Source organism: Mauremys reevesii, linkage group 7 (assembly GCF_016161935.1).
Source record: "Mauremys reevesii isolate NIE-2019 linkage group 7, ASM1616193v1, whole genome shotgun sequence".
Lineage (NCBI taxonomy): Eukaryota > Metazoa > Chordata > Testudines > Geoemydidae > Mauremys > Mauremys reevesii.
In genome coordinates, this window is record NC_052629.1 from 125,414,587 (window position 1) to 125,439,914 (window position 25,328).

The window sequence follows — 25,328 nt, forward strand, 5'->3', positions numbered from 1 at the left end:
GGGCAGCAGTTCTGCAGAAAAGGACCTAGGGGTTATAGTGGACGAGAAGCTGAATATGAGTCAGCAGTGTGCCCTTGTTGCCAAGAAGGCTAATGGCATTTTGGGCTGTATAAGTAGGGGCATTGCCAGCAGATTGAGGGATGTGATCATTGCCCTCTACTCAGCACTGGTGAGGCCTCATCTGGATACTGTGTCGTTTTGGGCCCCACACTATAAGAAGGATGTGGAAAAATTTGAAAGAGTTCAGCAGAGGGCAACAAAAATGATTAGGGGGCTGGAGCACATGACTTATGAGGAGAGGCTGAGGGAACTGGGATTGTTTAGTCTGCAGAAGAGAAGAATGAGGGGGGATTTGATAGCTGCTTTCAACTACCTGCAAGGGGGTTCCAAGGAGGATGGACCTAGACTCTTCTCAGTGGTACTTGATGACAGAACAAGGAGTAATGGTCTCAAGTTGCAGTGGGGGAGGTTTAGGTTGGATATTAGGAAAAACTTTTTCACTAGGAGGGTGGTGAAGCACTGGAATGGGTTCCCTAGGGAGGTGGTGGAATCTCCTTCCTTAGAGGTTTTTAAGGTCAGGCTTGACAAAGCCCTGTCTGGGATGATTTAGTTGGGAATTGGTCCTGCTTTGAGCAGGGGGTAGGACTAGATGACCTCCTGAAGTCCCTTCCAACCCTGATATTCTATGATTCTACTCGGCATAGCACTGCTGAAAGGTTGCCAACCCCTGCACTAGAGGCTCATGCACTAAGCTCCAGAGGTTCCAGGATCAATCCCGGCCGACAACGGCAGGGGTCTGTCGGCGTTACACGTGCTCTTTGGAGATGCTGAGAAAGACTGAGCTGGGCTAAGGGGTCTCCTCCCATCAGCTGAAAGGCTGCACTCAAAGAGTAAAAAGAACGAGGTGTCCTTGTGGCACCTTAGAGACTAACGAATTTATTTGGGCAAAAGCCCACTTCATCAGATGCATGCAGTGGAAAATACAGTAGGAAGATAGATATATAGATATATATACACACAGAGAGAACATGAAAAAATGGGTGTTCCCATACCAACTCTAATGAGACTAATCGAAAAGGTGGGCTATTAGCAGGAGAAAAAAAACTTTTATAGTGATAATCAGGATGGCCCATTTCCAACAGTTGACAAGAAGGTGTGAGTAACAGTAGAGGGAATTATAGCATGGGGAAATAGTTTAGTTTATGTAATGACTCATCCACTCCCACTCTTTATTCAATCCTAATTTAATGGTGTCCATTTTGCAAATTAATTTTGCCAGCAATGTCCCTCTGCCATGTACACTGGCCAAACCAGACAGTCTCTACGCAAAAGAATAAATGGACACAAATCAGACGTCAAGAATAATAACATTAAAAAACCAGTCAGAGAACACTTCAACCTCCCTGGTAACTCTATTACAGACTGAAAAGTCGCAATTATTCAACAAAAAAACTTCAAAAACAGACTCCAGCAAGAAACTGCAGAACTGGAATTAATTTGCAAACTGGACACTATTAAATTAGGCTTGAATAAAGAGTGAGACTGGATGAGTCATTACACAAACTAAACTATTTTCCCCATGCTAATGTTCCCCCTACTGTTACTCACTCCTTCTTGTCAACTGTTGGAAATGGGCCACCCTGATTATCACTACAAAAGTTTTTTTTTCTCCTGCTGATAATAGCTCATCTTATTTGATTAGTCTCATTATAGTTGGTATGGCAACACCCATTTTTTTCATGTCCTCTGTATATATATTTTCCTACTGTATTTTCCACTCCATGCATCTGATGAAGTGAGCTGTAGCTCACGAAAGCTCATGCTCCAATAAATTTCTTAGTCTCTAAGGTGCCACAAGTACTCCTGTTCTTTTTGCTGATAGAGACTAACACAGCTACCACTGTGGAACTCAAAGAGTAGTTATCAGTGGATCGCTGCGAAAGCAGGAGACCATAGCTAGCTGGGTTCCACCGGGGTCAGGCCTGGGTCCAGTACTAGTCAATATTTTCATTAATGACTTGGATAATGGAGGGAGATGCGCTTATAAAAGCTGCAGGTGGCACCAAGCGGGGGGGGGGGGGGGTTGCAAGCACTGGAGAGGGCAGGATTCGAACTCAAACGGCCCTTGGGAAATGGAGCCTTGGTCTGAGTTTAAGAAGATGAAATCCAGCGAGGGGCAAAGCACGTCACTTAGGAAGGAAAAGCCAAATGCACAAAGTGGGGACGGAGCAGACCCCCCCCGCCAGCGTCTCCCCGCAGAACCACCCGGCCTCTGCGCACCCGGCTCGCCACCTCCCAGGGCCCCTCTGCACCAGCCCCGCGGGCAGCGAGCCCTCGGCGGGCGATTGATCGCGCCTAGTCTAGGGAGACGGGGCGGGGGCGGGGCCGAGCTGTGCGGGCACTTCCGGCTCCCCAGCGCCTGCCCCCCTCGGCCCCGCCCCTCCCGGCTGGCCCCGCGCACGCGCTAAATGGCGGCGCCTCGGCTCCTGCTCCGCGCGGGGGGGAGACCCCGGGCCTGGTGAGCCGAGCCGGGCCGGGCGGGGGCTGTGTGAGGAGGGGGCTGTTTGGGGAAGGAGGGGTTGGGGTCTGTTTGAGGGGAGGCTGTGGGGCGTGGGAGGAGGGGGCTGTTCTGGGGAAGGGAGGGGGCTGTGTGGGGTTTGGGGGCTGTTTGAGGAGGCTGTGGGGAAGGGAGGGGGCTGTGGGGGAGGGGTTTGGGGGCTGTTTGAGGAGGCTGTGGGGCGTGGGAGGAGGGGGCTGTTCGGGGAAGGGGAGGAGGCTGTGGGGGAAAGGGGCTGTGTGGGGGCTGTGTGGGGAAGGAGAGGGGTGTGGGGTGTTTGAGGAGGGAGGCTGTGGGTGTGGGGCTGTGTGGGAAGGAGGGGGCTGTGTGTGGGGCTGTTCGGGGAAGAGGAGGGGCTGGGGGAAAGGGGCTGTGTGGGGAAGGAGAGGGGTGTGGGGGTGTTTGAGGAGGAGGGTGGGGGCTGTGTGGGGAAGGGAGGGGTGTGGGGTGTTTGAGGAGGGGAGGCTGTGGGGTGTGGGGGCTGTGGGGAAGGGGAGGGGCTGTGTGTGGGGCTGTTCGGGGAAGAGGAGGGGCTGGGGGAAAGGGGCTGTGGGGAAGGAGAGGGGGTGTGGGGTGTTTGAGGGGAGGAGGGTGTGGGGGCTGTGTGGGGAAGGGAGGGGTGTGGGGGTGTTTGAGGGGAGGAGGCTGTGGGGTGTGGGGGGAGGGGTGTTTGAGGGGAGGGGAGGCTTTGGGGTGTGGGGGGCTGTGTGGGGAAGGGGAGGGGGCTGTGTGTGGGGCTGTTCGGGGGAAGAGGAGGGGGCTGGGGGGGAAAGGGGCTGTGTGGGGAAGGGGAGGGGAGCTGTTTGGGGGGAGGGGAGACTGTGTGGGGCTGTGCCGCAGTTGCCCCCGGGAGGGGTCGGGGGGTGTTGCTAGGATTAGACACGGTTCCCGTCTCCACCCCAGCAGGCCTGGCTCATGGTCCCAGCTCCCCTCACTCTTTCCTTCCCCAGGTACCAGCAGCCCCTGAGGCCGGGGGGCCCGGGCAGAGGCAGCATCCTGGGGCCAGCCAGACCATGGAGCCGGCAGGAGGCGCTGGGGCTGCTGGAGGCAGCGGTTGTGTATCGGGCAGGTACTGGGGCAGCGCGGGGGGCAGAGGGGAATCAGCCAGACCCTGCTGTGCAGGGAGATGGGGCTGCTGAGGCCTGGGTGGGAGGGCGCTGGCTGCTCGGTGGGTGTGGCAAGGGGCCTGGGCCTGGGTCTCTGGGCTGGCTTTAGCCCAAGAAGAGGGGGTTTTGGGATGCTGGGGAGGACTGCCCGGCCTTCCCTGACCTAGCCTGTTCTCTTGTTGCAGGGCCACTGGTGGCGGTCAGCAAGCCCCCGGGCCTGGCTGTGACAGGTGAGTGCTTGGGGTTCACTTCTCCCATGTGCTGGGCCTCGCTTGTCCCTCCGCTCCCGGCCTGAGGGGGAACTGGGGGTGCAGAGGATGTTCCCATGGCCACCCACAGCCCCAAGAGCAGGAGGAGTGACACTTGGCAGGTGGGGGGGTGTCAGGCTGGCAGTGCATGCTCATGGCTCCTTCCCTGTGTCCTCCTCCTGTCCCAGGCAGTCCAGGGCAGCTGAGTTTGGTTTCACTGCTCCCAGATCTGAGCCAGAGGCTGTCTCTCCCTCCTGAGCTCCACGTGGTCAAAACAGCTGGGAAGTAAGTGACTGGGGAAGGGCCAGGGATCGGCTCCCCAGGGAGAGGAGGGGGTGCTTGGTCATTGGTTGTTGGGGCGGGCCAGGAGAGGGAGGGAAGGAGGCTGGCTGGTTGGGGGGAATGGGAGGGCACGGGCCTGGTTGGTGTGGGTAGGGGAGGGAGGGGCCCTGGGGGTTGGGGAGGGAGGGGCTGGCGGGGGTGGGGGGTGGGGAGGGTGCTGGGGAACAGGGCGCTGCCTCTCCATAGCTCAGTGCTGTGTTCCCATCTCCGGTGCTGTCTGTGCCTTGGGACTGAATCTGATGCCCCCCTCCAGAGACGGTTCTGGCCTTGTGCTTCTCTCCGGCTGCCCTGGCACCACGCAGCAGCTCCATGCATTCTTCACGCAGCTCCGGAGAGCAGGGCGCCCCCCTGCCACTTACCGGTGAGTGGGCTCCATTCTGCAGAGTGCTCTGTCCCTCTCCTGCAGCGGGGTGCCTGGCTGTGTGCCAGAGACCGCGCTGTCCTGCAGCTCTAGGGTGCTGACTTAGAATCATAGACTCTCAGGGTTGGAAGGGACCTCAGGAGGTATCTAGTCCAACCCCCTGCTCAAAGCAGGACCAAACCCAACTAAATCATCCCAGCCAGGGCTTTGTCAAGCCTGACCTTAAAAACCTCTAAGGAAGGAGATTCCACCACCTCCCTAGGGAACCCATTCCAGTGCTTCACCACCCTCCTAGTGAAAGTTTTTCCTAATATCCAACCTAAACCTTCCCCACTGCAACTTGAGACCATTACTCCTTGTTCTGTCATCTGCCACCACTGAGAACAGTCTAGATCCATCCTCTTTGGAACCCCCTTTCAGGTAGTTGAAAGCAGCTATCAAATCCCCCCTCACTCTTCTCTTCTGCAGACTAAACAATCTCAGTTCCCTCAGCCTCTCCTCATAAGTCATGTGCCCCAGCCCCCTAAGCATTTTTGTTGCCCTCCACTGGACTCTCTCCAATTTATCCTCATCCTTCTTGTAGTGTGGGGCCCAAAACTGGACACAGTACTCCAAATGAGGCCTCACCAGTGCTGAATAGAGGGGAATGATCACGTCCCTCGATTTGCTGGAAATGCCCCTACTTATACAGCCCAAAATGCCATTAGCCTTCTTGGCAACAAGGGCACACTGTTGACTCATATTCAGCTTTTTGTCCACCGTAACCCCTAGGTCCTTTTCTGCAGAACTGCTGCCCAGCCATTCGGTCCCTAGTCTGTAGCAGTGCATGGGATTCTTCCGTCCTAAGTGCAGGACTCTGCACTTGTCCTTGTTGAACCTCATCATATTTCTTTTGGCCCAATCCTCTAATTTGTCTAGGTCCCTCTGTATCCTATCCCTACCCTCCAGCGTATCAACCACTCCTCCCAGTTTAGTGTCATCTGCAAACTTGCTAAGGGTGCAGTCCACACCATCCTCCAGATCGTTAATGAAGATATTGAACAAAACCGGCCCCAGCACCGACCCTTGGGGCACTCCACTTGATACCGGCTGCCAACTAGACATGGAACCATTGATCACTACCCGTTGAGCCCGACCATCTAGCCAGTTTTCTGTCCACCTTACCGTCCATTCATCCAGCCCATACTTCTTTAACTTGCTGGCAAGAATACTGTGGGAGACTGTATCAAAGGCTTTGCTAAAGTCCAGAAATAGCACATCCACTGCTTTCCCCTCATCCACAGAGCCGGTTATCTCATCATAGAAGGCAGTTAGGTTAGTCAGGCATGACTTGCCCTTGGTGAATCCATGCTGACTGTTCCTGATCACTTTCCCCTCCTTTAAGTGGTTCAGAATTGATTCCTTGAGGACCTGTTCCATGATTTTTCCAGGGACTGAGGTGAGACTGACTGGCCTGTAGTTCCCTGGATCCTCCTTCCCTTGTCTCGCTCATCTCCCGTTTTCTGCCCTGTGAGCCCTGGAGCCCAGAGAGTACAGCTGCCTTGTGATTCCCCCCTCTCTCCCCCAGCGCTGTCACTGCCGGGATCCCAGCTGCCGTGGATGGGGAGATCCGCACAGGACTGAAGCTGGAGCAGGTTGGGGACCTGCAGCTGGTAAGGAAAGGGTTAAATCAGCTGTGTGTTCTGGGGGGCTGTGGAGCTCTGTGGGGGCAGGGTGTGTCCTGTGGGGCCTGGCCAGTCCCTCCGGCTCCAGCCTCTCCCTGAGAGCGTGGCTCTGCTCTGGTTGCAGGTGGTGCCGGTGGCTGCCCCGTCCCGACGGGAGGTGGAGAGGAAGGAGGTGAAGCAAACCCTGACTCGCTACAAGGTGCTGGGCGTGGCTCCGGGCTGTGGCCTGGTGCAGCTCCAGCCCATGACAGGTGGGGAATGGGCCCTGTGTTCACCTCTTCCTGACAACCCTGCCCAGCGGGGCCCCAGATGGGGGTGGGGGGTGAGGGGCTAAACTGGGACGTCTCCTGCCGTCCTTGTCAGGGAGGGGCTCTGGGCAGGAGGGGTTGAGGGTGCATTTGCTGCCCATGGATTGGGGGAGGGTGTGGGGGAGGTACTCGTATTAACCCCAACTCTCCTTGCCACAGCCTTTCCTGGCCAGCTCCTGGTGCACCTGACGCTGCTGCTGTGTCCTGCGCTGGGTGACCACGTGTACTCTGCCCGTGTGGGCACGGTCCTGGGGGAGCCCTTCCTGCTGCCTGTGGGGAGTGCTCTGCCACGCACACAGGTACCGGGCTCTGCCCCGCCACGGGAATCCCTTTGCTGGCTGCACGCTGCGGTCCCACGGCTCGGGTTGGCCTCTGGAAGCCAGTCATTGCTGAGCCCTGCATGCAAAGCCCCCAGTCAGCCCAGCATGCAGGGCAGTTTGCCTGGTCTGCCGTGGAGGGGACCAGGGCTGGGATAGCAGGGGCTGCGGGTCAGGAATGAGGGGCATCTCTGAGTGAGTGACCGTAGCACTTGCCAGACTGGCTGAGACCTGGGGGTCCCCTGGCCCAGCATCCAGACCAGATGCTGCAGAGGAAGGGGTTCGACCTGCCTCACACTAGGCCTCCTCCTGGTGTCTGGGAGCTGGTTGAATATCCCGTCTTCGCTGCCTACCATCTAGTCCTTCTCCATGTCCTCAGGGCCATCCTGTGGCTGAGAGTTCCACAGATGATTTCTGCATTGTGTGACTGTTTCCTTTTCGCAGTTTAGAATTTCACTGTGTGTCCCTGTGTCAGGAGCTGGGAGTGTCCAATCTCCCTGTCTTCCTTCTCCAGCCCCCTCTTACTCACCTTAGTCCATGCTAGCAATCCCAGTCTTCAGTCGCTCTTCAGAGGAGGGTTTTCAGCCTCAGATCCTGCAGCCTCTGCACTGTTGTGTGGGATGGGCTGAGGATCCCACTTGGGCAGCCACTGATTGTACTCTCTCCCCCTCCCCCCCTTGTGTGCTGCCAGCTGGCAGAGCTGGGGCCTAGCCCTGGCCGCTTCCTGAGTGCCACGTTCAGTCACCAGAGGGGATCCCTGCTGTACCGCAGGGGGGTGCGACTCGAGCGCTCTTGGCTCCATTTCTCTCTCCCTCTCTGCAGGTCCTGGGTGAGCAGCTGCTCCGTAGGCTGCGCCTCACTCAGCAGCTGCTGCATCGCCTGCCACTGCATCTCCACCTGCACCAACTGCTCCTCCCGACAGCTATTCTCACTGCGCCGCCTCCGCCCTTCTTCCTCCAGACGCTCCGTCTGCTGGGACTCCCGGGGGGCCAGAGTGCACCGTGACCGGGTGCCCCCTGGGGTGGCCCTGCTCAGCTGGACCCACCCTGACCCAGAAGGCCACTGAAGCAGGAGGCAGGCCCAGCTCTGTGGCAGAGAGGCCATTTCCCAAGCAGAAAAGGAGCAGAACTCACCCCTGGGGCTGCTGCTAGCAGAGCTCTAGGTTTGGGCTCTGCATCCCGCTGGTGGGACTCCCCGCAGGGATGGTCTCTGGGAAGGCTGGATCGCCGTGAACATGCCCCCTGCTCCGTGCAGGCTGGTGGTGCCCCTGGAGTGCTGCTCCAGACTCCTCCGCCTCGGTGTGTGCCCCACCTAGGGTCTGCACTGCGCTCCATGCCACCAGCAGCCTGGTTCTTGGGGTTAGCCACTCTGATCTTTACGTGGCCCAAACAGCGGAGCTCCCATGAGCTGATCCTTCTGCCTCTCGGGACCTTTTCCCCAGGCCCCCCCTCCCCCCCATTTCTCAGCCATGCCAAACTGTTGGTTTGGGGTCTTGTCTCGTGGCCCCCTCTGGCACCTCTGCAAGGGCCTTGGGCTTCCCTGCCCCATCCCATGTCCCCTCTGTCTCCTTGCTGAGGCTGCCTGTGTCAGGGATGTTCAGCAGTGCATTAGGGACTGGGGCGGGTGCTCCCCCGGCGGCTGGGATCAGCAGCCCCTCCTTGGAGGCAGGACCCTCACTGCTGCTCCCAGCTGCAGTTGTCCCATCAAAGCAGTGTGTCCCCAGCTACGCCCCTGCTGTTCCCTTGTGCTAGTGGGGCTGGGGTTACAGGCAGCTGGCTGGGCAGAGGAGGGCTGCCACCGCCTGGCAGGGGTGCTCCCTGGAGCTAGCCTGGGGGACGGCCCGGCTGCGTGCAGACACAGCATAGCCCATCTCCCACTGACGCTCCATGCGGCGACAGCACCTCACCCCACACCCTGGGGAGGGGTGTCTCCGAGCAGCTTTAAAGCACTGGAGGTGCTGGCACCATGCTCCTGGGTGGGTGGGGCTAGAGCCCTGAGGGGAGGGACTGAAAGATCCAGGCCCCCCCAGCCCAGCAGGCTTCACAGGGGGAGATGGCAGCAGTGAGCATGTCCCAGGAGCCCTTGAACTGGCTGCCACTAGGAATAAGCTGTTGCAAGGAGCTGTGAGCAGTAGCGGTTAATTTCCCTCTGCTGGGTGTGAGGCTGTCCTGGGGGGGTGCAGCAGCAACTGCTCCCCCTGCAGGTCGAGCTGAACTGGGCCTGGAACTGAGTCCTGCTTGCCAGCCTCTTCCTGGCCAGAGAGCAGAAAGCTGCCTGGGAGAGGCAACTTCTCTGGCCCGGGCCCTGCCTGTGAGTGTGGCCTTCAGGGGCTTCTCCCAGGAGGGCAGGCCCCCTTGGGCCATCTTCATGGCCCTGGAGCCATTAGAGCAGCGGGGCCAGCACAGACCCCCTGCGATCCCGTGCGTTAGAACCAGGGTATGTTCTGGGTACGTGCCCTGACTGCATCCGAACCATGGTGCCAGATTCTCCCAGGCAAGGGCAAGTGCAGGTGCGGGGCTCTGGCTTTCTGGTGTTTGCACTCCCAGTGTCCTCCTGGGGTGGTTCGGGGAACCCTGTACACAGCAGGAAAGTGCTGGATCACTGGACACCTCCAGGTAGGTGGAGTTTGCCCTGGGCCGTCAGGTTGCGCCCTCCAGCCCAGGGAGAGGGGGCAGTGGTACCCCCGGGGACGGTACGCTAAGGAGGGGCCTGGGCTGGGGGCAGTTGAATCCCCAGGTGCTGGAGGTGGGGTTTTATAAATGCTGAGGAGCTCACAGGTAGGGCTGCCTGTTTTGGTTAGACGTATTCATCACATGACAGAATCTTTAATTAAAGCTGAATCTTTAATTCCTGGAGACTCCAGGCCCATGCTCGAGGGTTGGGAACCCAAGGGGGCCCTTTCTGCTTGTAGGCCCGCGACTCCCATGATTCACAGTAGGCAGGAGCTGCAGGAGATCTTGGCCACGCCAGAAGGGTGGGGAATTGAGGCAGGGCTTTATTTTGTCGGGGGGTAGCGAAGAGTGACTGGGTTTGGAAGCGTTGGCTGCCTGCTCTCACTGGAGTGCCCCGAAGAGGTGAGCTGCAGCCCCGAGTGCCTAGCGGGCAGTTTGGGGGCTCAGCCCTGGCAGAGTCTGTGCCACCAAGGTCTGCAGCCCGCCGAGACAAAGGGAAGCTGAACACCCAGGGTCTGGTAGGGTGGCCCCCCAGAGCAGCCTGGGGTGCGCTCAGGGTGTGTGACACAGGCCTGTGCTCTGCGTTCCCCTTGCCTCACTGCAGTGTTGTGAAGCGGTCTGGTCCAGCAGGGGGGCAGAGAGCCCAGCCTGCAGCTGGTCCCAATGCAGTGAAAACAAGGGGTTGCTCATGGGGGGGCAGGGGGAACTGCCTTGGGGGGCAGCTTGCAGTGAAGGAATCAGGGGGCAGGTCCTGGCCTGTCTCCACTGCACTCCATGCGGTGCTGTACCATGTTCCCCTCCCACCAGTGTCAGGCTGGCTGCTTGCAGGGGCGCTGAGCTATGGCGCCAAACTGCAAACCCTGGATATGATGGAAACCACATCCAGCCCCCCCCCCCTCCCCTGCTTACACCATGGTCTCAGGGCATCCTCCCCCCACCCTGCTCCTTCACAGCCCTGCCCCCTCTCCACTCTCTGGGTGGGGTCCCTGGGGGGGCTCCTCCGCCTTCTGCAGTGCCAGGTGCCCTCAGATGTGCTCCCAGCCCCCCCTCCCGGATGGTTTCACAGGCCCAGTCCAACAGAATGGGGCAACCCCCAGTGCCCCTTGCTGCTGTGGGGCCCCAGCTAAGGCCAGTCCTGGCCTCAGAGCAGGTGAGGAGGGCACTCGGGTTCACTGCTGGAGGTGGCTGCCTTGCTCCCAGGGTGGGACCAGCCACTGAGCAGGTGCAAACCCGCCCAGGGGTTTCCAGCACAGCAGCAGAGGCCTGGGAGCCTGTGCGTCTCTGGGGGGCCTGGGAAGGAAAGAGAAATAGGCAGGGGCAAGGCCCAAAGTGGGGGGCACTGGCTGGGTCTGGCCAGTCCACCCCCAGGGCCTAGCCCTGTTCAGCTGGGCCACAGGCCTTGCTCCCTATTCTATGCCCTGAAACCTGTTGCCTCAGGGCCTGTTCACCGCTTCTGCCAGGGCAGTGCCAGCTCCTGGCCCTCTGTCCAGGGTGGTGCCCAGCTCTGCCCCCCGCCCCCCAGCACAGGGGAGAGTGCTGCACTAGCTGTGGAGCTGGGCAGATGTGGGAAGGAGAGACAGGCCAGAGAAACCAAGCAGCAACCCTGTGTGCCAAAGGCAAGGGGAAAGGGGGGCTGCCCCCTGGGCTGGGGCTCATTTGAGATGTGGGACCTGTGCTGCCTGCAGCTGGCCCCAGGGCCCCCTCCCCTAGCCCTGCCAGCTGCCCCCCCCGGGTGAAGGCAGCACCAGGTTGCATTTCCTGCCCACATCACGAACTCCAGCTCCTTCTCTTGATCCCTTTATTGGAGGGCACCAGCCCCTGGCATGACTCCCTCACTGCTGCCAGCAGCCCCAGGGGCAGCTCCCTCCATCACCTGCACATCCTGTCTCTCTTCTGCTTCCTTCTGCCCGCGGCCGTGTGCAAGGCCCCAAGCTCCGGGGCGGAGGCTAGGTGGGGGGCCCTGTGTAGCCAGCCCCTGGCACACTGCTGGCCAGGCCTGGCAGGAGGGGCTGGGGGCCGCTCCCGCAGCGCAGCCTGAGCCTGTCCCCACTGGTGCTCTGGCACACTGGGCTTCCCTGGAGAACAGGCAGGGGGGTGAGTAGGGGCAGCCGCATGCCCACAGCCCAGCTGGAAGGTGCGTAAGTCCCGCATGTGCAGCTGCCCCTTCGGGCCGGTGGCCTTGCTGAGCTGCAGCCGTGGGGGTGCCCTGGGGCTGGGGCCTGGCACCTGGGAGCTGCACTTGGGACAGAACCGGGGCTGGCCCAGCGGCACCAGCTTGTCCCCCAGCGGGGAGGTGGCTGTGCTGTGCAGCTCCAGCAGCCTCTTGCCTGGCTCTGCTCGCACCTTGCTGGGCAGCTTCAGCCGGGTGCCAGCTGCAGCAGAGGCCCTGTTGGGTGCCCCCAGCTCCCTGGCTCTGTTCTCCTTGCCGCTGACTGGCGCAGGGGGCCTGGGCCCACGAGGGGAGCTCTGTGGGAGTGCTTGGGAGTGCTGCGGGCAGCTGGGCACGCTGGGGCCCGTCCTGGGGCTGGCACCGGGGGAGAGTCTGTGGTTTGGAGGCCGTGGTTTTTTGACAGTGGATCCTTCCACCAAAAGGCTTATGCCTACGTATTGGGGCACGTCGACAGCCGCCTGCGGGAGAAGGCAGGAGAGTGCTCAGCGCAGAGCCCCGCAGCCCTGCCTGGGCTAGGAGTGTCTGCAGGGACCTGGGTCTGGGAGCCCGGCTGGACTGGGCTGCTGCCTTGGATTAGTTCAGGGCCCCTGGGTGGCTGTTAGATGCTGTCCCACTCTGGGAAGGGGCAGGGAAAGCCCCCAGTAGGGGGGTGGCGTGTGGCCGCTGTGCACAGCCTGGGCAGGCAGTGACAAGTTGCACAGGGCCCCTGTGGCTGAAAGGACATTCTGGGGGCTCCCCTGGTGGGGTGAGGTCAGGCAACAGGGCTCGGTCTGCACTGTGTGGGGGCCACGGGTGGGTAGGACTCAGGGCTGGTTCCCTTGTAACTAGGTCCCTGCAGCAGCACAGGACCCTCTAGTGCCCATGGGGCAGCACTGATCCCAAGCAGAGAGTGCCCCCTACTGAGCCCCGCACCAGTCCCCACAACCACATTGGGGCCAAGCCAGCCCCTGCCTGGGCCTATGCTCAGTGGCACTGCTGCCCCTGGCCCTGGGGCTGGCCTCCCCCTGGGTGCTCTCTGGGTCCCCTCGCAGCTCAGCTGGTCCATTTGGGGCTGGGATTCCCCTGGGTGCTCTCCCCATGCAGGGCTACGGGGGACTCACCTGCTTGTAGATGAGCTCAAAGGCCCCCGTGTGGCAGCTGCGGTCGTGCTTGCGGTCAATGACCACACGGAGTGTGTCGTCCTGAACGCTGGCGCACAGCCGGCTGGTCACGGCCGTGGATGCCGCCATGGTGGGGCTGGCGTTGATCTCAATCAGCCAGGGCTGGCAATTCTCCCCGAACATGAAGTCTGCCCCGTATAGCTCAAAGCTGCTCTTGCGGAACTCCACCACATCCTGGGAGGTCTGCATGGTGTGGATGATGGCTGCCTTCATGCCCGGGACGATCACCTCCTGCCAGGCGCCTTCCGCCCCCGCCTGCTGCAGGTGGGCCTGGAACTGCTGCGATGACCACATGTTGTCAGGGGGCAGCTGGGGGTGGCGGCTCAGCGAGTTCTCGTAGTGCCTCTGGATGGAGTTATTGCACAGGTGGATGGAGCTGGGACCGAGAGAAAGGGGCTCAGTGCCTGCAGCTGCATGCTGCCCCCGCCTGGGGCCTCGCCCTGGCACCCAGGGCTGGGGAGCAGGGGCTGGGGAGGTGCAGCCCCTTCCCCCAGGCACTCACGTGTCCAGGTTGTGCAGGGAGAAGGGCTGCGTGCAGAAGCGGAGGTAGCTGTCTCGGTAGAACCAGATGGTGAGCGGGTTCCAGTCCGTCACCAGGAACCACTGCCGCAGGTCGAACTTGGTGCCGTGGATGAGCAGGGGTCTCTCGATGTATTTCTGCACCACCCACTTGCCATCCTTCACGATCATGGGGTCGCAATCCACCAGCTTCAGCATCTCCTCCAGGCGGTCCATGCAGGTGATTCCTGGGGGCGCCCAGCAGCCTCATGGCATGCAGCATGTGGGGCGTGGGGCTGCCCCAGATTGCACAGAGACCCAGCTAGAACAGCACAGGCTGCAGCCAGGGGCAAACAGAGCCCGGAGCCTCCCCCAGAGAGTGAGCAGCACCCACAGCAAAGCACAGGGCTGCCCCACGGACTCTGCAGGCAGAGGGGAGGCTGGGGGGATTGGTTCGGGGTTGGCCAGTGTCTAAGTGCCAGGCTCCCTTGCCCCCCGCAGCCACATACAAGTGAGATCGGGGTTTCTGGCTTCGGCCAGGCAGGCCCCAGGATCTCCGGCGGGACCGTCCCCATTCCCCACGGCAGCAGGACTGGGCCTTACCTCTGCCCCGTGACTTGGCGCCTGGCTTCACAATCCAGATATTGCGGTCCCCCTCCATCTCCAGCTGTGGGAGCACCTCGGCCAGGCGCTGCAGGACGTGCTCGCACCGTTCGACATGGGAGCCCAGCTGCTCCAGGAGTGCCCCTTCGCTGCAGTCAGACAGCCCAGCTCAGAGCAGGGCAGGGGTGCTCCCGCTCTCTCCCTCCCCCGAGCCCCGCCCCGCAGCACTTACTGAATCACCTGATAGTAGGTGCGCAGGAAGTCCCCCCGGCGGGCCCCCATCATGCACAGAGGGGACTCGGGCTCCCTGTCGATATCCTGGTGCGTCAGGCTGCTCAGGTGCTCCTCGCAGGCCTGCAGGGCTGTCTCGATGAGCTGCGGTGGCAGGGGGCTGGCCTTCTTTCTGCCAGTCCCTCTCAGGGACTCTGAATGGGAGAGAGCAAGCCAGCTGGCAGGGCTCATGGCATCACACAGAGGGTGCATCGGGTGGGCGGGCGCTGCCCTGGGGCACATTCTGCCTGGGGGGCAGGGGAGATGCCAGCAGAGCATCTCCCTCCCGTGGGGTCTGCACTGCCTTTCCGCCATGCTCCAGCACATAACTCCGCTCTCCTGCCTGCGTCCCACTCACCTCTGGCCACAGGTGCTGACAGCACAGCTGGGAGCCACGGGGGGGGGGGGGGTGTCCCTAGCCACCTACATGGGCTGGGCTCTGCCAGCGTGGGGTCAGCGAGCTACCCTGGGGCCTGGCCCCCTCAGGACTTGCCCTGGTGCTCTCACAGCCCAGGCCCCCTGCACAGCCCACTCCCTCTGACAGGCCCACCAAGCCCCACTCCTGCCAGGCGGAGGCAGCGCTCAGAGTCCTGGCAGCTCAGCCTGATCTAACTGTGCAGCTCCCACAGGGAAGGTCACAGCTGCTGTGACAGATGCTCTCAGGTGGGGATGGTGGGGGAACCAGCAGCAGTGGGGATGGTGGTGGGGATGGTAGGGGAACCGGCGGCATTGGGTGGGGTGGGCACGGTGGGGGAACCGGCGGTGGTGGTGGGTGAACTGGTGGCAGTGGGGGTGTTGGTGGGGCCGGTGGGGAACTAGAGGCATGGGGGTGGGCACGGTGGGGGAACCGGTGGCAGTGGGGACGGTGGGGACCCGGTGGCAGTGGGGGGTGTGGTGGAACTGGCGGCGGTGGGGTGGGTACGATGGGGAACTGGTGGTGGTGGTGGGTGAACCGGTGGCAGTGGGGTGATTGTGGGGAACCAGTGGCAGTGGGGTGATGGTGGGGACGGTGGGGAACTGGAGGCAGTGGGGATGGTGGGGACGGTGGAGGAACCGGTGGCAGTGGGGGTGGGGTGGGTGCGATGGGGGAACGGGGGGGGGTGGTGGGTGAACTGGTGGCAGTGCGGGTGATGGTGGGGACGGTGGGGAACTGGAGGCATTGGCGGGGTGGGCATGGTGGGGAAACCGGGCATGGTGGGGAACCAGTGGCAGTAGGGGTGGTTGGGGGATGGTGGGAGAACCGGCTGCAGTGAGGATGGTGGTGGTGGGCACGGTGGGGGAACCAGCGGCAGAGGGGATGATGGTGGGGAACCGGCGGCAATAGGGGTGGGGTGGGCACGGTGGGGAACCGCGGCAGAGGGGATGATGGTGGGGAACCGGTGGCAGTAGGGGTGGGGTGGGAACGGTGGGGAACCGTGGGGGGATGGTGGTGGTGGTGCGGACAGTGGGGAAACTGGTGGCAGTAGGGGTCTTGGGGGATGGTGGGGATCCGCGGCAGTGGAGGTGGGGAACGGCGGCGGGGGTGGGCACAGTGGGGAACCGGTGGTGGTGGGGATGGTGGGGAACTGGCGGCACTGAGGGGTGGGGACGGTGGGGAACTGGCGACAGGGGATGGTGGTGATGGTGGGCCCAGTGGGTGAACCGGTGGCAATAGGGGTGCTAGTGGGCATGGTGGGGAAACTGGCGGCACTCGGGAGGTGGGGTGGGATGGTGGGGAAGCGGTGGCAGTGGGGATGGTGGGCACGGTGGGGAACTGGCGGCACTCGGGGTGGGGTGGGATGGTGGGGACGGTGGGGAAACCGGCGGTACTCGGGGGGTGGGGTGGGATGGTGGGGATGGTGGGGGAAGCAGAGGCAGTGGGGATGGTGGGCACGGTGGGGGACCTGGCGGCACTCGGGGGGTGGGGTGGGATGGTGGGGATGGTGGGGAAGCAGTGGCAGTGGGGATGGTGGGCACGGTGGGGAACTGGCGGCATTCGGGGTGGGGTGGGGTGGTGGGGACGGTGGGGAACTGGCGGCACTTGGGGGTGGGGTGGGATGGGGATGGTGGGAGAACCGGTGGCACTCGGGGGGTGGGGTGGGATGGTGGGGACGGTGGGGGAACCGGCGGCACTCGGGGGGTGGGGTGGGATGGGGATGGTGGGAGAACCGGTGGCACTCGGGGGTGGGGTGGGATGGGGATGGTGGGAGAACCGGTGGCACTCGGGGGTGGGGTGGGATGGTGGGGACGGTGGGGGAACCGGCGGCACTCGGGGGTGGGGTGGGATGGGGATGGTGTAACCCAGAGGAGAGGGAAGGAGCCGGGCTGTCTCCCCAGAGGCTGGGCGGGGTGTCACCCTCTGCCGCAGAGAGTAAAGCAGGCCGCTTCAGCAGTGGGGCCATGACCCGCTCATCACCCGTGCACTCAGCTCTTCTGCCCAGCACCTACCTGCGGACTCGCCGGCCTTCACGGGCCCCTGTGCGCCGGAAGCCGCCGCTGCCCCAGCCCCCCGGGCAGCTGAGCTCCAGTACTTTTTCACCACCACTTTGAGGATGCTCCGGGCAGCAGTGAGCCAGAAATCCTCTGCAAGAGATGGTGTCACCACCGCTGGGTGGCCAGGCTCCACAGCAAGGTGGGGCCATGGGGAGTGCTAATGCTGGGGGGGCACTAAGTCGGGGCAAAGGAGACTGGATTTTCAGGGAGATGGCTCAATTTTCTGAATGGGCCCCTTGGGGAAGGTGGGGAGCTCCTGACCTCCGGGAGCCCCCCCTCCCATCACCTGGCACAGCCCTCGGACTACCCTGGGGCCAGCTGGGAGCTCCCCCATCACCCGGGACAGCCCTCGGCCTCCCCGGGGCCAGCTGGGAGCCCCCCCATCACCCGGGACAGCCCTCGGCCTCCCCGGGGCCAGCTGGGAGCCCCCCATCACCTGGCACAGCCCTCGGACTACCCTGGGGCCAGCTGGGAGCCCCCCCATCACCCGGGACAGCCCTCGGCCTCCCCGGGGCCAGCTGGGAGCCCCCCCATCACCCGGGACAGCCCTCGGCCTCCCCGGGGCCAGCTGGGAGCCCCCCCATCACCCGGGACAGCCCTCGGACTACCCTGGGGCCAGCTGGGAGCTCCCCCATCACCCGGGACAGCCCTTGGCCTCTCCTGGGGCCAGCTGGAAGTCCCCCCATCATCCAGGACAGCCCTCGGCCTCCCCGGGGCCAGCTGGGAGCTCCCCCATCACCTGGGACAGCCCTCGGCATCCCCGGGGCCAGCTGGGAGCCCCCCCATCACCCAGGACAGCCCTCGGCATCCCCGGGGCCAGCTGGGAGCCCCCCCATCACCCAGGACAGCCCTTGGCCTCTCCTGGGGCCAGCTGGAAGTCCCCCCATCATCCAGGACAGCCCTCGGCCTCCCCGGGGCCAGCTGGGAGCTGCCCCTCCCTGGGGCAATGTGCCCCCCAACGCACAGCAGCGCTCACCGATGAAGGCATGCTTCTCATCCTCAGCACCCAGCCGGTAGCAGCGGGGGAAGAAGGTGTCGGCATCGGCCTGGTCGAACCAAGGCAGGTTCCGCAGGTTCAGACACAGCCCCACCTGAGAGAAAATGGAGCTTCAGCTTGGTCCTCCTGGGCCCTCACGCCTGGGGACCGACCCCTGCATGCAGCGCAGGGTCTCAGACCCATGGGGCCATGCCCCCCCACTCCTTGCCCACCCAGGGCCATGTGTGCCCCCCCGTCCCTGCACGGGGCCATGGACAAGCCCCCCGCCCCCAGGGCCATGTGTGCACCCTCTCCCTGTGCAGGCCCCAGCCCCATGCCCTGCCTCCCCCAGCAAGGTTAGTGGTAGGGACCCCCAGGCTGGCCACCCTGCGCTCACCTTGGTGGTGAAGGAGCCCGCCTTGGCGTAGTGGTTCATCACCTGCTCCTTGCGCAGGAAGCGGCAGTCAATGGCATCTCGCCGGTTAGTCCAGATGAAATAGGGCATCTGGTTGCGAACCAGCCGCGACTGCCCACGGGAGAGGGGCTGGTGTGAGGGGCCAGGGAAGCCCAGGGTGCCCGGATGGGTCTGCCCTGCCTAGGCTTTCTCAGCGGGCCGAACACTGGGGCACCCAGCGCCTCCATGGTGCAGACAGGCCCAGGCCATGCCCAGCAGCTGTCTGCGACGGACGGGGCAGCGCAGCCTACGGCCCAGCCACTGGATGTGCCGGCCTTCAACTCCCATGGCCAAGGGTCCAGCAGTACCCAGCGCCAGCCTGCTTGGGCAGCCAGCTCCGAGGAGCCGCCCCCCCCCCCGCCCACCCCCATGCTCTGCCTGGCCTGAACACCCACCCCCACCCCACCCCTGCACTCCATCCCAGCCTGAAATGTCCCTCCACCCTGCTCCACCCCTGGCTGAATGTCCCCCACCCTGCCCCACCCCCGCACTTCGCCCCAGCCTGAACGTCCCCCACCCCACCCCCATGCTCTGCCCTGGCCTGAACACACTACTCTCCTCAGGCAATTCTGTGTCGATGCTCCTGTGAGGCCGATCTTGCCCCTGTGCCAGAGGGTGCAGGGAGATGGGGTGGCCTGGGCTCCTCCACCCCCAAACTAACCATGAGGTCGTAGGTGCCATCAGGGTCATCATCCTGCTCCTCCTCTTCCTCACCCTCCTCGTCTGGGGAAGAAGAGCAAGAGCCAGAGGGAGGCCAGAGCACCACTGCCCCGGGCACAGCACCCGAGGGCCCAAGCTGCTGAGCATTCTGATCTTGGGACGCACACACTCCTGGGGCCCTGGCAGCGCTGGGGCGCTCGCTGGGGACCAAGATGGGGGGACCTGGCAGGGCTGGGGGGGCTTCTCAGGGACTGGGATTGGGGGGACCTGGCAGGGCTGGGACGCTCCCAGGGACTGGGATGGGGGAATGTGGCGGGGCTGGGGAGCTCCCAGGGACTGGGCTGGGGGGGCCTGGCGGGGCTGGGGCACTCCCGGGACTGGGACAAGCATATCTCAGTATCTGGAGCCACCCCACAACAAGGCATCGCGGTTCCCCAACAGTCTCCTGGGGCCAGGGCCCAGGCTGTCCCTCCTTCTCGGCTATGCTCCCCTGAGCTTGCTGCCCCCAGCAAGTCCCAGGCCTGAGCAGGGACCTGCCCTGGAGAGCCCATGGCAGGAGCAGCAGGAGAGCCTTGGCACTGGCAAAGAAAAGATCTGCTGACAAAGGGCTCCCCCACGTGCCCAGCTCTCACCCTCCTCGGCTCCGTCGCTGTCGTCCCCCTCCCCATCCTCCTCGCCCTCGGGCACTCGTTCCCATCTGTGTGCCGCCTTGGGGGCCTTCTTCTCCACCCAGCCCCGGCTGCGCAGCAGTCTCCGGATCACAGGGTACGGGCCATGCAGCATGAAGATCTTCCTTTGCTGCGGGGGAAGGGAGCTGAATGCTCCATGCAACAGGAACCCAAGGCGCAGCTGGGCCCTGGACTTCTTTTCAAGTCACCTTTACAAGGTATCACTGGTTCTCAGCATCAGCCAATGCTAAAAGGCACTAAAGCTCATTAAAAGGGTTGGACAAATATTTTTCGTCAAAACTTTTTTTGGATCAAAAATTAGAGGTTTTTTAAAAGCAGAAAATATCATGGACAATGTGTGCTTTCTTTCAAAATTTGTTGTGGTTTTTTTAATTGAAAAGCTGAAATTAGTCTGCCAAAACTTGAACATGGTTTGGGGTTTCAGAAGTGTGGGGCCAAATATTTGCTGCTTGCTGTGTTTGATTGTTTAAAGAAACAATAAAAAAATTCTGCTTAAAAAAAAATCCAAAACTTTTGAACCACCTCAGCTTGTGACCAAACGCCTGAGCCCATCCAGTCAGAGATTTTTCCAGGTTTCTGATACTCTGCTGGCTTCCTTGACTCATATCTGTCTCCATAACTTTGGTTGCTTTTGATTAGAACATAAGAACAGCCATACTAGGTCAGACCAAAGGTCCATCCAGCTCAGTATCCTGTCTACCGACAGTGGCCAATGCCAAGTGCCCCAGAGGGAGTGAACCTAACAGGCAATGATCAAGTGATCTCGCTCCTGCCATCCATCTCCACCCTCTGACAAACAGAGGCTAGGGACACCATTCCTTACCCATCCTGGCCAATAGCCATTAATGGACTTAACCTCCATTAATGTATCTGTTTCCTAGAGACTGGCTCCATGGGGTCCCTCACAAACTGGAGACGGTTACTGTGGGTTTGTCTTTAGTATAACTTATGTACATACTCCACGAACTGAGCATTTGAGCTTGTTCCAGAATCTGGGATGAGCCTATGTTGTGAAAACTAACATGCTCAAAATAGCATATGCATGTGAATGGACACAGGGTGCTAAAATTAAATTAACCCAGGGGTTCTCAAACTGGGGGTCGGGACCCCTCAGGGGGTCACAAGGTTATTACTGGGAGTCGCGGGCTGTCAGCCTCCACCTCAAACCCCACTTTGCCTCCAGCATTTATAATAGTGTTAAATATATAAAAAAAGTGTTTTTAATTTATAAGCAGGGGTTGCACTCAGAGGTTTGCTATGTGAAAGGGTCACCAGTACAAAAGTTTGAGAACCACTGAATTAACCCCTCAGGAGCCTCGGGGAATGCAGGGGAGGGGGGTCTCCCTTGGTAGGGTTGGGAAGGAGGTAGGTGGTGTAGGATATTGCCCTTCTCATGTGATCCCTCCTCCATGGCTCTCTTGGCTCTCTCACTGTTAATCTAAAGTGGCTAATTTGAAATGAAGCTACCCGCCCCTGACATGAATCTCCCTATGGCACTGAAATTAAATATAGACTATCATTTGGCATTGAGAAGTGAAAGGGATGGTAGCCCTAAGGGAAAAGATAACAGCTTGGCTCTTTGTGTTAAATAGCTGTCTGCAAGCCTCAAACTGCTAAATGAGCTTTAGGGTAGGGAAGGCTGTGCCTCCCCAAACAGCCTGGCCCCGCCCCCTATCTGACCCCCACCTACTTCCTGCCCCGTGACTGCCCCCCTCAGAATCCCTGACCCATCCTGCTCCTTGTCCCCTCACCGCTCTCCCACCCCCCACCCCGGGACCCCACCCCCCACCAACTCCCTCTTCCCCTGACTGCCCAGACCCCTATCCCCCCGCCCCAAGTCCTGACAGACTCCCGCAATGCCCACGATCCAACCCTCTGTTCCCTGTCCCCTGACTGCCCCCAGCAGTGCTGTCCAGGGCCGCTCCTGGGTTACCGCTGCCTCTCCCCTCTCTCGGAGCCTCAGCGCGCCGCGTCCAGGAGCTGCCCTGGCCCCTGGACAGCGCTGCAGCGGTGTGGTTCCAGTGGGACCAGAGCTTGCAGCCCCACTCCCTTACCACGGGGCTCTGTCTCAGTGGGAGAAGCTCAGGTCCTGCCGCAGCAGTGCTGTCCAGGGCCACTCCTGACGCGGCACGCTGAGGTGATGGGGGAAGGCGGAGGCGGGGCCCTTTACGGGGCCCAGGGCAAATTGACCCATTTGCCCCCCCCACCCCCGGGCAGCCCTGGGTAGGGCCCAGGGGAGGGCCAAGCAGGGCTGGTGGGAAGGGAGCGGCAGGCAGGACCAGGGGGAGGCAGGGAAGGGGCAGGCAGGGCGTGGGGGGGAAGCCAGGGAGGGGCAGGCAGGGTGTGGGGGGGAAGTGGGGGCTCCGGGGTAGAAGCTGGGCTGCAGGCGGGGCGGAGTGGACAGCCCCTCACCTTGACGGCTCTTTCCACGTACAGCCTGCTCTGCTTGAGGCGCTCTGGGTTGAGAGGGTAGCAGCCACTGCTGCGCCGGGTGCGCCCATCGCTCGGAGGAGCTGTGAGCCCTGGAACGGGAGAACAGCCCAGTACCAGCTCTGCTAGACCCACTCCAAGCTCTGGGGCATGCCTGCCAGGCCGTCCTCAGGGGGCCCTCGCCCATGGCACTCTGCTCTTTCTGCTGTTTCCGGGGGCCCAAGGGGGGTTGGCTCCCTGGCAGTGCCACTAGCCAGGAGGCTGGGCAATGGCCCCCTCTGTGTTGCCAGCCCTGGGGAGGTCATGTGCCAAGGAATAGCCCCTGGACAGGCTATAGGGGGTCATGGGCTGAGGCATGTCCCCTGCAGTGGGCAGCATGGGGAGAACAGGCTGGGGGCTCTTGGTCAGACAATGGTTCACTCCAGGGCTGGGGAAAGGAACCGAGCCAGGGACACTCTCCCCTGGTGCCAGACCCTGCATGCTTCCACTGGGAGCCCACGTGCCTTGGGCTGGCCCAGGCCATGCCCTGCACGCCTGGGGTCACTCTGCTGCAGGGACTAGCCATGGCAGCCAGGGGCTCCAAAGAAAAGGGGCAGGGAGGTCAGAGAGAAGGGCTGGCCGGGACCAGCTGCAGGGCTCCTACCTTCCTGCCGCTGCCTCCTGGGGCCGGGGGCAGCAGGGCCCTTGCGGCGGGCAGGGAGCAGAGCTGCCTTCTCCGCGACAGCATCCCCCTCCACGTCAGCACCTATATTCAGCCAGGAGAGCAGCACATCAGGGTCAGGCCCTCATGCACTGGGGGGCAGGGCTGAGCCTCTGTGAGGAGCCTGCAATGGAGTATGGAGCCCAGAGCAGGCTCCACTGGCTGAGCCAGTCGCTGTGGGAGGTGCTGGAGGGGTACAGGACACCCAAGCTCCCGGTCTGGGGGGGTGTCCTGTGCTCCTGTTAAGGCTGGTCTGAGGCCCAGATGGCTCGGGCTGACCCTACCCCACTGGGCAGCGGCTGATGGGCTCCCAGTGTGGGCAGAGGAGCTAGCAGAGTTCATTCAGTCCCTGGGACTGTCCGAGCTAGTGCTCAGAGGCCTGCAGGAGCAGCTGTCCCACCTCCACCTCCCTCAGACCTTTCCCATCCCCCCAACACATGACTGTCACCTCCTGTGTGACTCCGCTGAGGAGTGACATCGATGCCCCTACACTTGGCTAGCACCACCCACCCAGCTCAGAGCTCCTGACAGACATTACTGAGTTCAGAGGGGGAAACTGAGGCACACAGAGGGGTGAGGGTTTTGCCCAAGACCAGACAGCCAGTGGGTGGCAGAGTCCGAACAACCCTGCAGTCCTGAGCCCCACACAGTCACTGCCTCGCAGTCCTTGAGCAGAGCTCTTGGGGACTGCTGCTCGTCTCTGGCAGCCCCCCCTCGGGGCCTTGCTGGGCAGGCGGGAGGGGGTATTCGCCTCCCAGGCTGGCATCATCACTGCTTCCCAGAGCTGCACAGAGCCCCCAGGCAGCCCCTCCCGCAGGGCTCGCGCCGCTCCCCTCACCTGGGAATCCTTTCGGCCCGTTGCTCTCTGTGCAGCCTCTTGCAGGGCCTGGCTCTGCCAGCATGGCTCAGCTCCCAGCCAGCCACCTCAGAGGGAGAAGGAGCAAGTGGTGCAGCTGCGCCTCCTTGTGCCCCATAAGCAAGTGCCAGGGTCCCTCGAGGGGCTGACGCTCCCACAAGGCTGCACGTGGCCCCTGTGCAGCCTGAGACCCAAACACCCTTCCAGCAGAGCCCTGGCACCACCCCCGGCGCGCCAGCTCCCAGGCCAAGGCCAAGCCCAGTCATGCATGGGGCAAAGCCGCCTAAGAGAGTGGAGCCAGGGTGGCTCAGCAGCCTGACAGCCCCTGGCCATGGCACTACCACAGAGCACATTGGGTCCATGGGGGAGCTGGGGGGCAGTAAGTAGGAGCCCGCACGCTGGCCAATACAGCCCCCGTGCCCCAGGCAGCCAGCAAGGCCATGCAGCCCACCTCCATCTCCCTGACTCTATCACCCCTGCCCTTCTCATCCCCACACCAAACCCTGACCCCCACTGGTCCCCCCGGCCTCTATATCACCCCAGTGCCCACCCCGACCCCACCCCCACAGACCTCCCCCCCCTCTAGAGCACCCCAATGCCCACCCTGACCCCACCCCCCCAGACCTCCCCACTCTCTATATCACCCCAATGCCCACCCTGACCCCACCCCACAGACCTCCCCACCCTCTATATCACCCAGTGCCCTCCTGACCCCACAGACCCACTCAGCCTCTATCACCCCCAATCCCCCCCCCAACCCTGACCCCACTGGTCCCCAGCCTCTATACCACCCCAATGCCCACCCTGACCCCACCCCACAGACCCCCCACTCTCCATATCATCCCAGTGCCCACCCTGACCCCACCCCACAGACCTCCCCACCCTCTATATCACCCCAATGCCCACCCTGACCCCACCCCACAGACCCCCACCCTCCATATCACCCCAGTGCCCACCCTGACCCCACCCCACAGACCTCCCCACTCTATATCACTCCAGTGCCCTCCCTGACCCCACAGACCCACTCATCCTCTATATCACCCCAATCCCCACCCCAAACCCTGACCCCCCCTGGTCCCCCCAGCCTCTATAACACCCCAATGCCCACCCCGACCCCAGCCCCACAGACCCCACTCTCTATATCACCCCAGTGCCCACCCTGACCCCACCCCACAGACCTCCCACTCTCTATATCACCCCAATGCCCACCCTGACCCCACCCCACAGACCCCACTCTCTATATCACCCCAGTGCCCACCCTGGCCCCACCCCACAGACCCCACTCTCTATATCACCCCAGTGCCCACCCTGACCCCACCCCCACAGCCTCCCCACCCCATATCGCCCCAATCCCCCAGACCCCGGCCGGGCCCTACCCCGCTCGGCCCGAGCGCCCGGCTGTGGTGGGGTCTCCATGGCGACGCGAGGCGGGGCGGGCCGGACCCTGTGACATCAGGGCGGGGCTCGGGTCCGAGCTCGCCCGTTCGCGGGGGCTCGCAACGCCCCCGGCGGGGGAGCTGCCTGCCCCCCCCCGCCAGGGCCGCTCGGTCCCTGCCCCCCAACACCCCCCCCCGGCAGGGCCGCTCCCCCAACACCCCCACTCGGGGCAGGGCCACTCCTCCAACACCCCCACTCGGGGCAGGGCCTCTCCTTCCCCCTCCCCCAACACCCCCACTCGGGGCAGGGCCACCCCTTCCCTCCCCCCCACGGGCAGGGCCGCTCCTTCCCCTCCCCTCAGGCAGGGCCTCTCGTTTCCCCCTCCCCTCCAGGCATCTCCTCTCCTCCGCAGGGCAGGGCAGCCCGTGGGTCCCGCCC

At 62.5% G+C, this 25,328-nt stretch overlaps 2 protein-coding genes across 10 annotated transcripts; one reads left to right on the top strand and one right to left on the bottom strand.

Moving 5' to 3' along the window:
- The first annotated feature begins 2,420 nt into the window (after nucleotides 1-2,420).
- RPUSD3 (RNA pseudouridine synthase D3) lies at nucleotides 2,421-10,201 on the top strand. 3 transcript variants are annotated; one of them, XM_039547475.1, is made up of 9 exons: nucleotides 2,421-2,518; nucleotides 3,508-3,626; nucleotides 3,849-3,893; nucleotides 4,100-4,196; nucleotides 4,507-4,614; nucleotides 6,182-6,266; nucleotides 6,403-6,529; nucleotides 6,746-6,885; nucleotides 7,726-10,201. In XM_039547475.1, exons 1-9 carry the CDS (start codon nucleotides 2,469-2,471, stop codon nucleotides 7,906-7,908), a joined length of 954 nt encoding a protein of 317 aa, XP_039403409.1. In that variant the 5' UTR covers nucleotides 2,421-2,468; the 3' UTR covers nucleotides 7,909-10,201. The 3 variants fall into 3 exon arrangements, with proteins under 3 accessions (XP_039403409.1, XP_039403410.1, XP_039403411.1); XM_039547477.1 differs by having other exon boundaries at nucleotides 2,427-2,518; nucleotides 3,508-3,622; XM_039547476.1 differs by lacking the exon at nucleotides 6,182-6,266 and having other exon boundaries at nucleotides 4,470-4,614.
- Nucleotides 10,202-10,538: 337 nt separating this feature from the next.
- TTLL3 (tubulin tyrosine ligase like 3) lies at nucleotides 10,539-25,001 on the bottom strand. 7 transcript variants are annotated; one of them, XM_039547468.1, is made up of 14 exons: nucleotides 24,890-25,001; nucleotides 23,496-23,581; nucleotides 22,601-22,702; nucleotides 21,940-22,049; nucleotides 19,471-19,636; nucleotides 18,840-18,901; nucleotides 18,122-18,250; nucleotides 17,725-17,839; nucleotides 16,704-16,838; nucleotides 14,239-14,431; nucleotides 14,007-14,155; nucleotides 13,408-13,709; nucleotides 12,846-13,250; nucleotides 10,540-12,203 (listed from the first exon to the last, which is right to left on the bottom strand). In XM_039547468.1, the coding sequence occupies exons 2-14, from the start codon at nucleotides 23,557-23,559 to the stop codon at nucleotides 11,445-11,447; spliced, it is 2,691 nt and encodes an 896-aa protein (XP_039403402.1). In that variant the 5' UTR covers nucleotides 23,560-23,581; nucleotides 24,890-25,001; the 3' UTR covers nucleotides 10,540-11,444. The 7 variants fall into 7 exon arrangements, with proteins under 7 accessions (XP_039403404.1, XP_039403402.1, XP_039403401.1 ...); XM_039547467.1 differs by lacking the exon at nucleotides 24,890-25,001 and having other exon boundaries at nucleotides 23,496-23,973; XM_039547469.1 differs by lacking the exon at nucleotides 24,890-25,001 and having other exon boundaries at nucleotides 10,547-12,203; nucleotides 12,846-13,281; nucleotides 13,408-13,651; nucleotides 23,496-23,973.
- Nucleotides 25,002-25,328: the final 327 nt, after the last annotated feature.

Excerpts from the sequence above, each read along its gene's own strand:
- RPUSD3 (XM_039547475.1), top strand. The coding sequence starts at position 2,469 with ATGGCGGCGCCTCGGCTCCTGCTCCGCGCGGGGGGGAGACCCCGGGCC. Across the intron at positions 2,519-3,507 it reads GGGGGGAGACCCCGGGCCTG|GTACCAGCAGCCCCTGAGGC; the intron begins GTGAGCCGAGCC and ends TTCCTTCCCCAG. Across the intron at positions 6,530-6,745 it reads GCAGCTCCAGCCCATGACAG|CCTTTCCTGGCCAGCTCCTG; the intron begins GTGGGGAATGGG and ends TCCTTGCCACAG.
- TTLL3 (XM_039547468.1), bottom strand. The coding sequence starts at position 23,559 with ATGCTGGCAGAGCCAGGCCCTGCAAGAGGCTGCACAGAGAGCAACGGG. Across the intron at positions 13,710-14,006 it reads CGCCAAGTCACGGGGCAGAG|TCTGGGGCAGCCCCACGCCC; the intron begins GTAAGGCCCAGT and ends GTCTCTGTGCAA. Across the intron at positions 12,204-12,845 it reads TTGAGCTCATCTACAAGCAG|GCGGCTGTCGACGTGCCCCA; the intron begins GTGAGTCCCCCG and ends CTTCTCCCGCAG.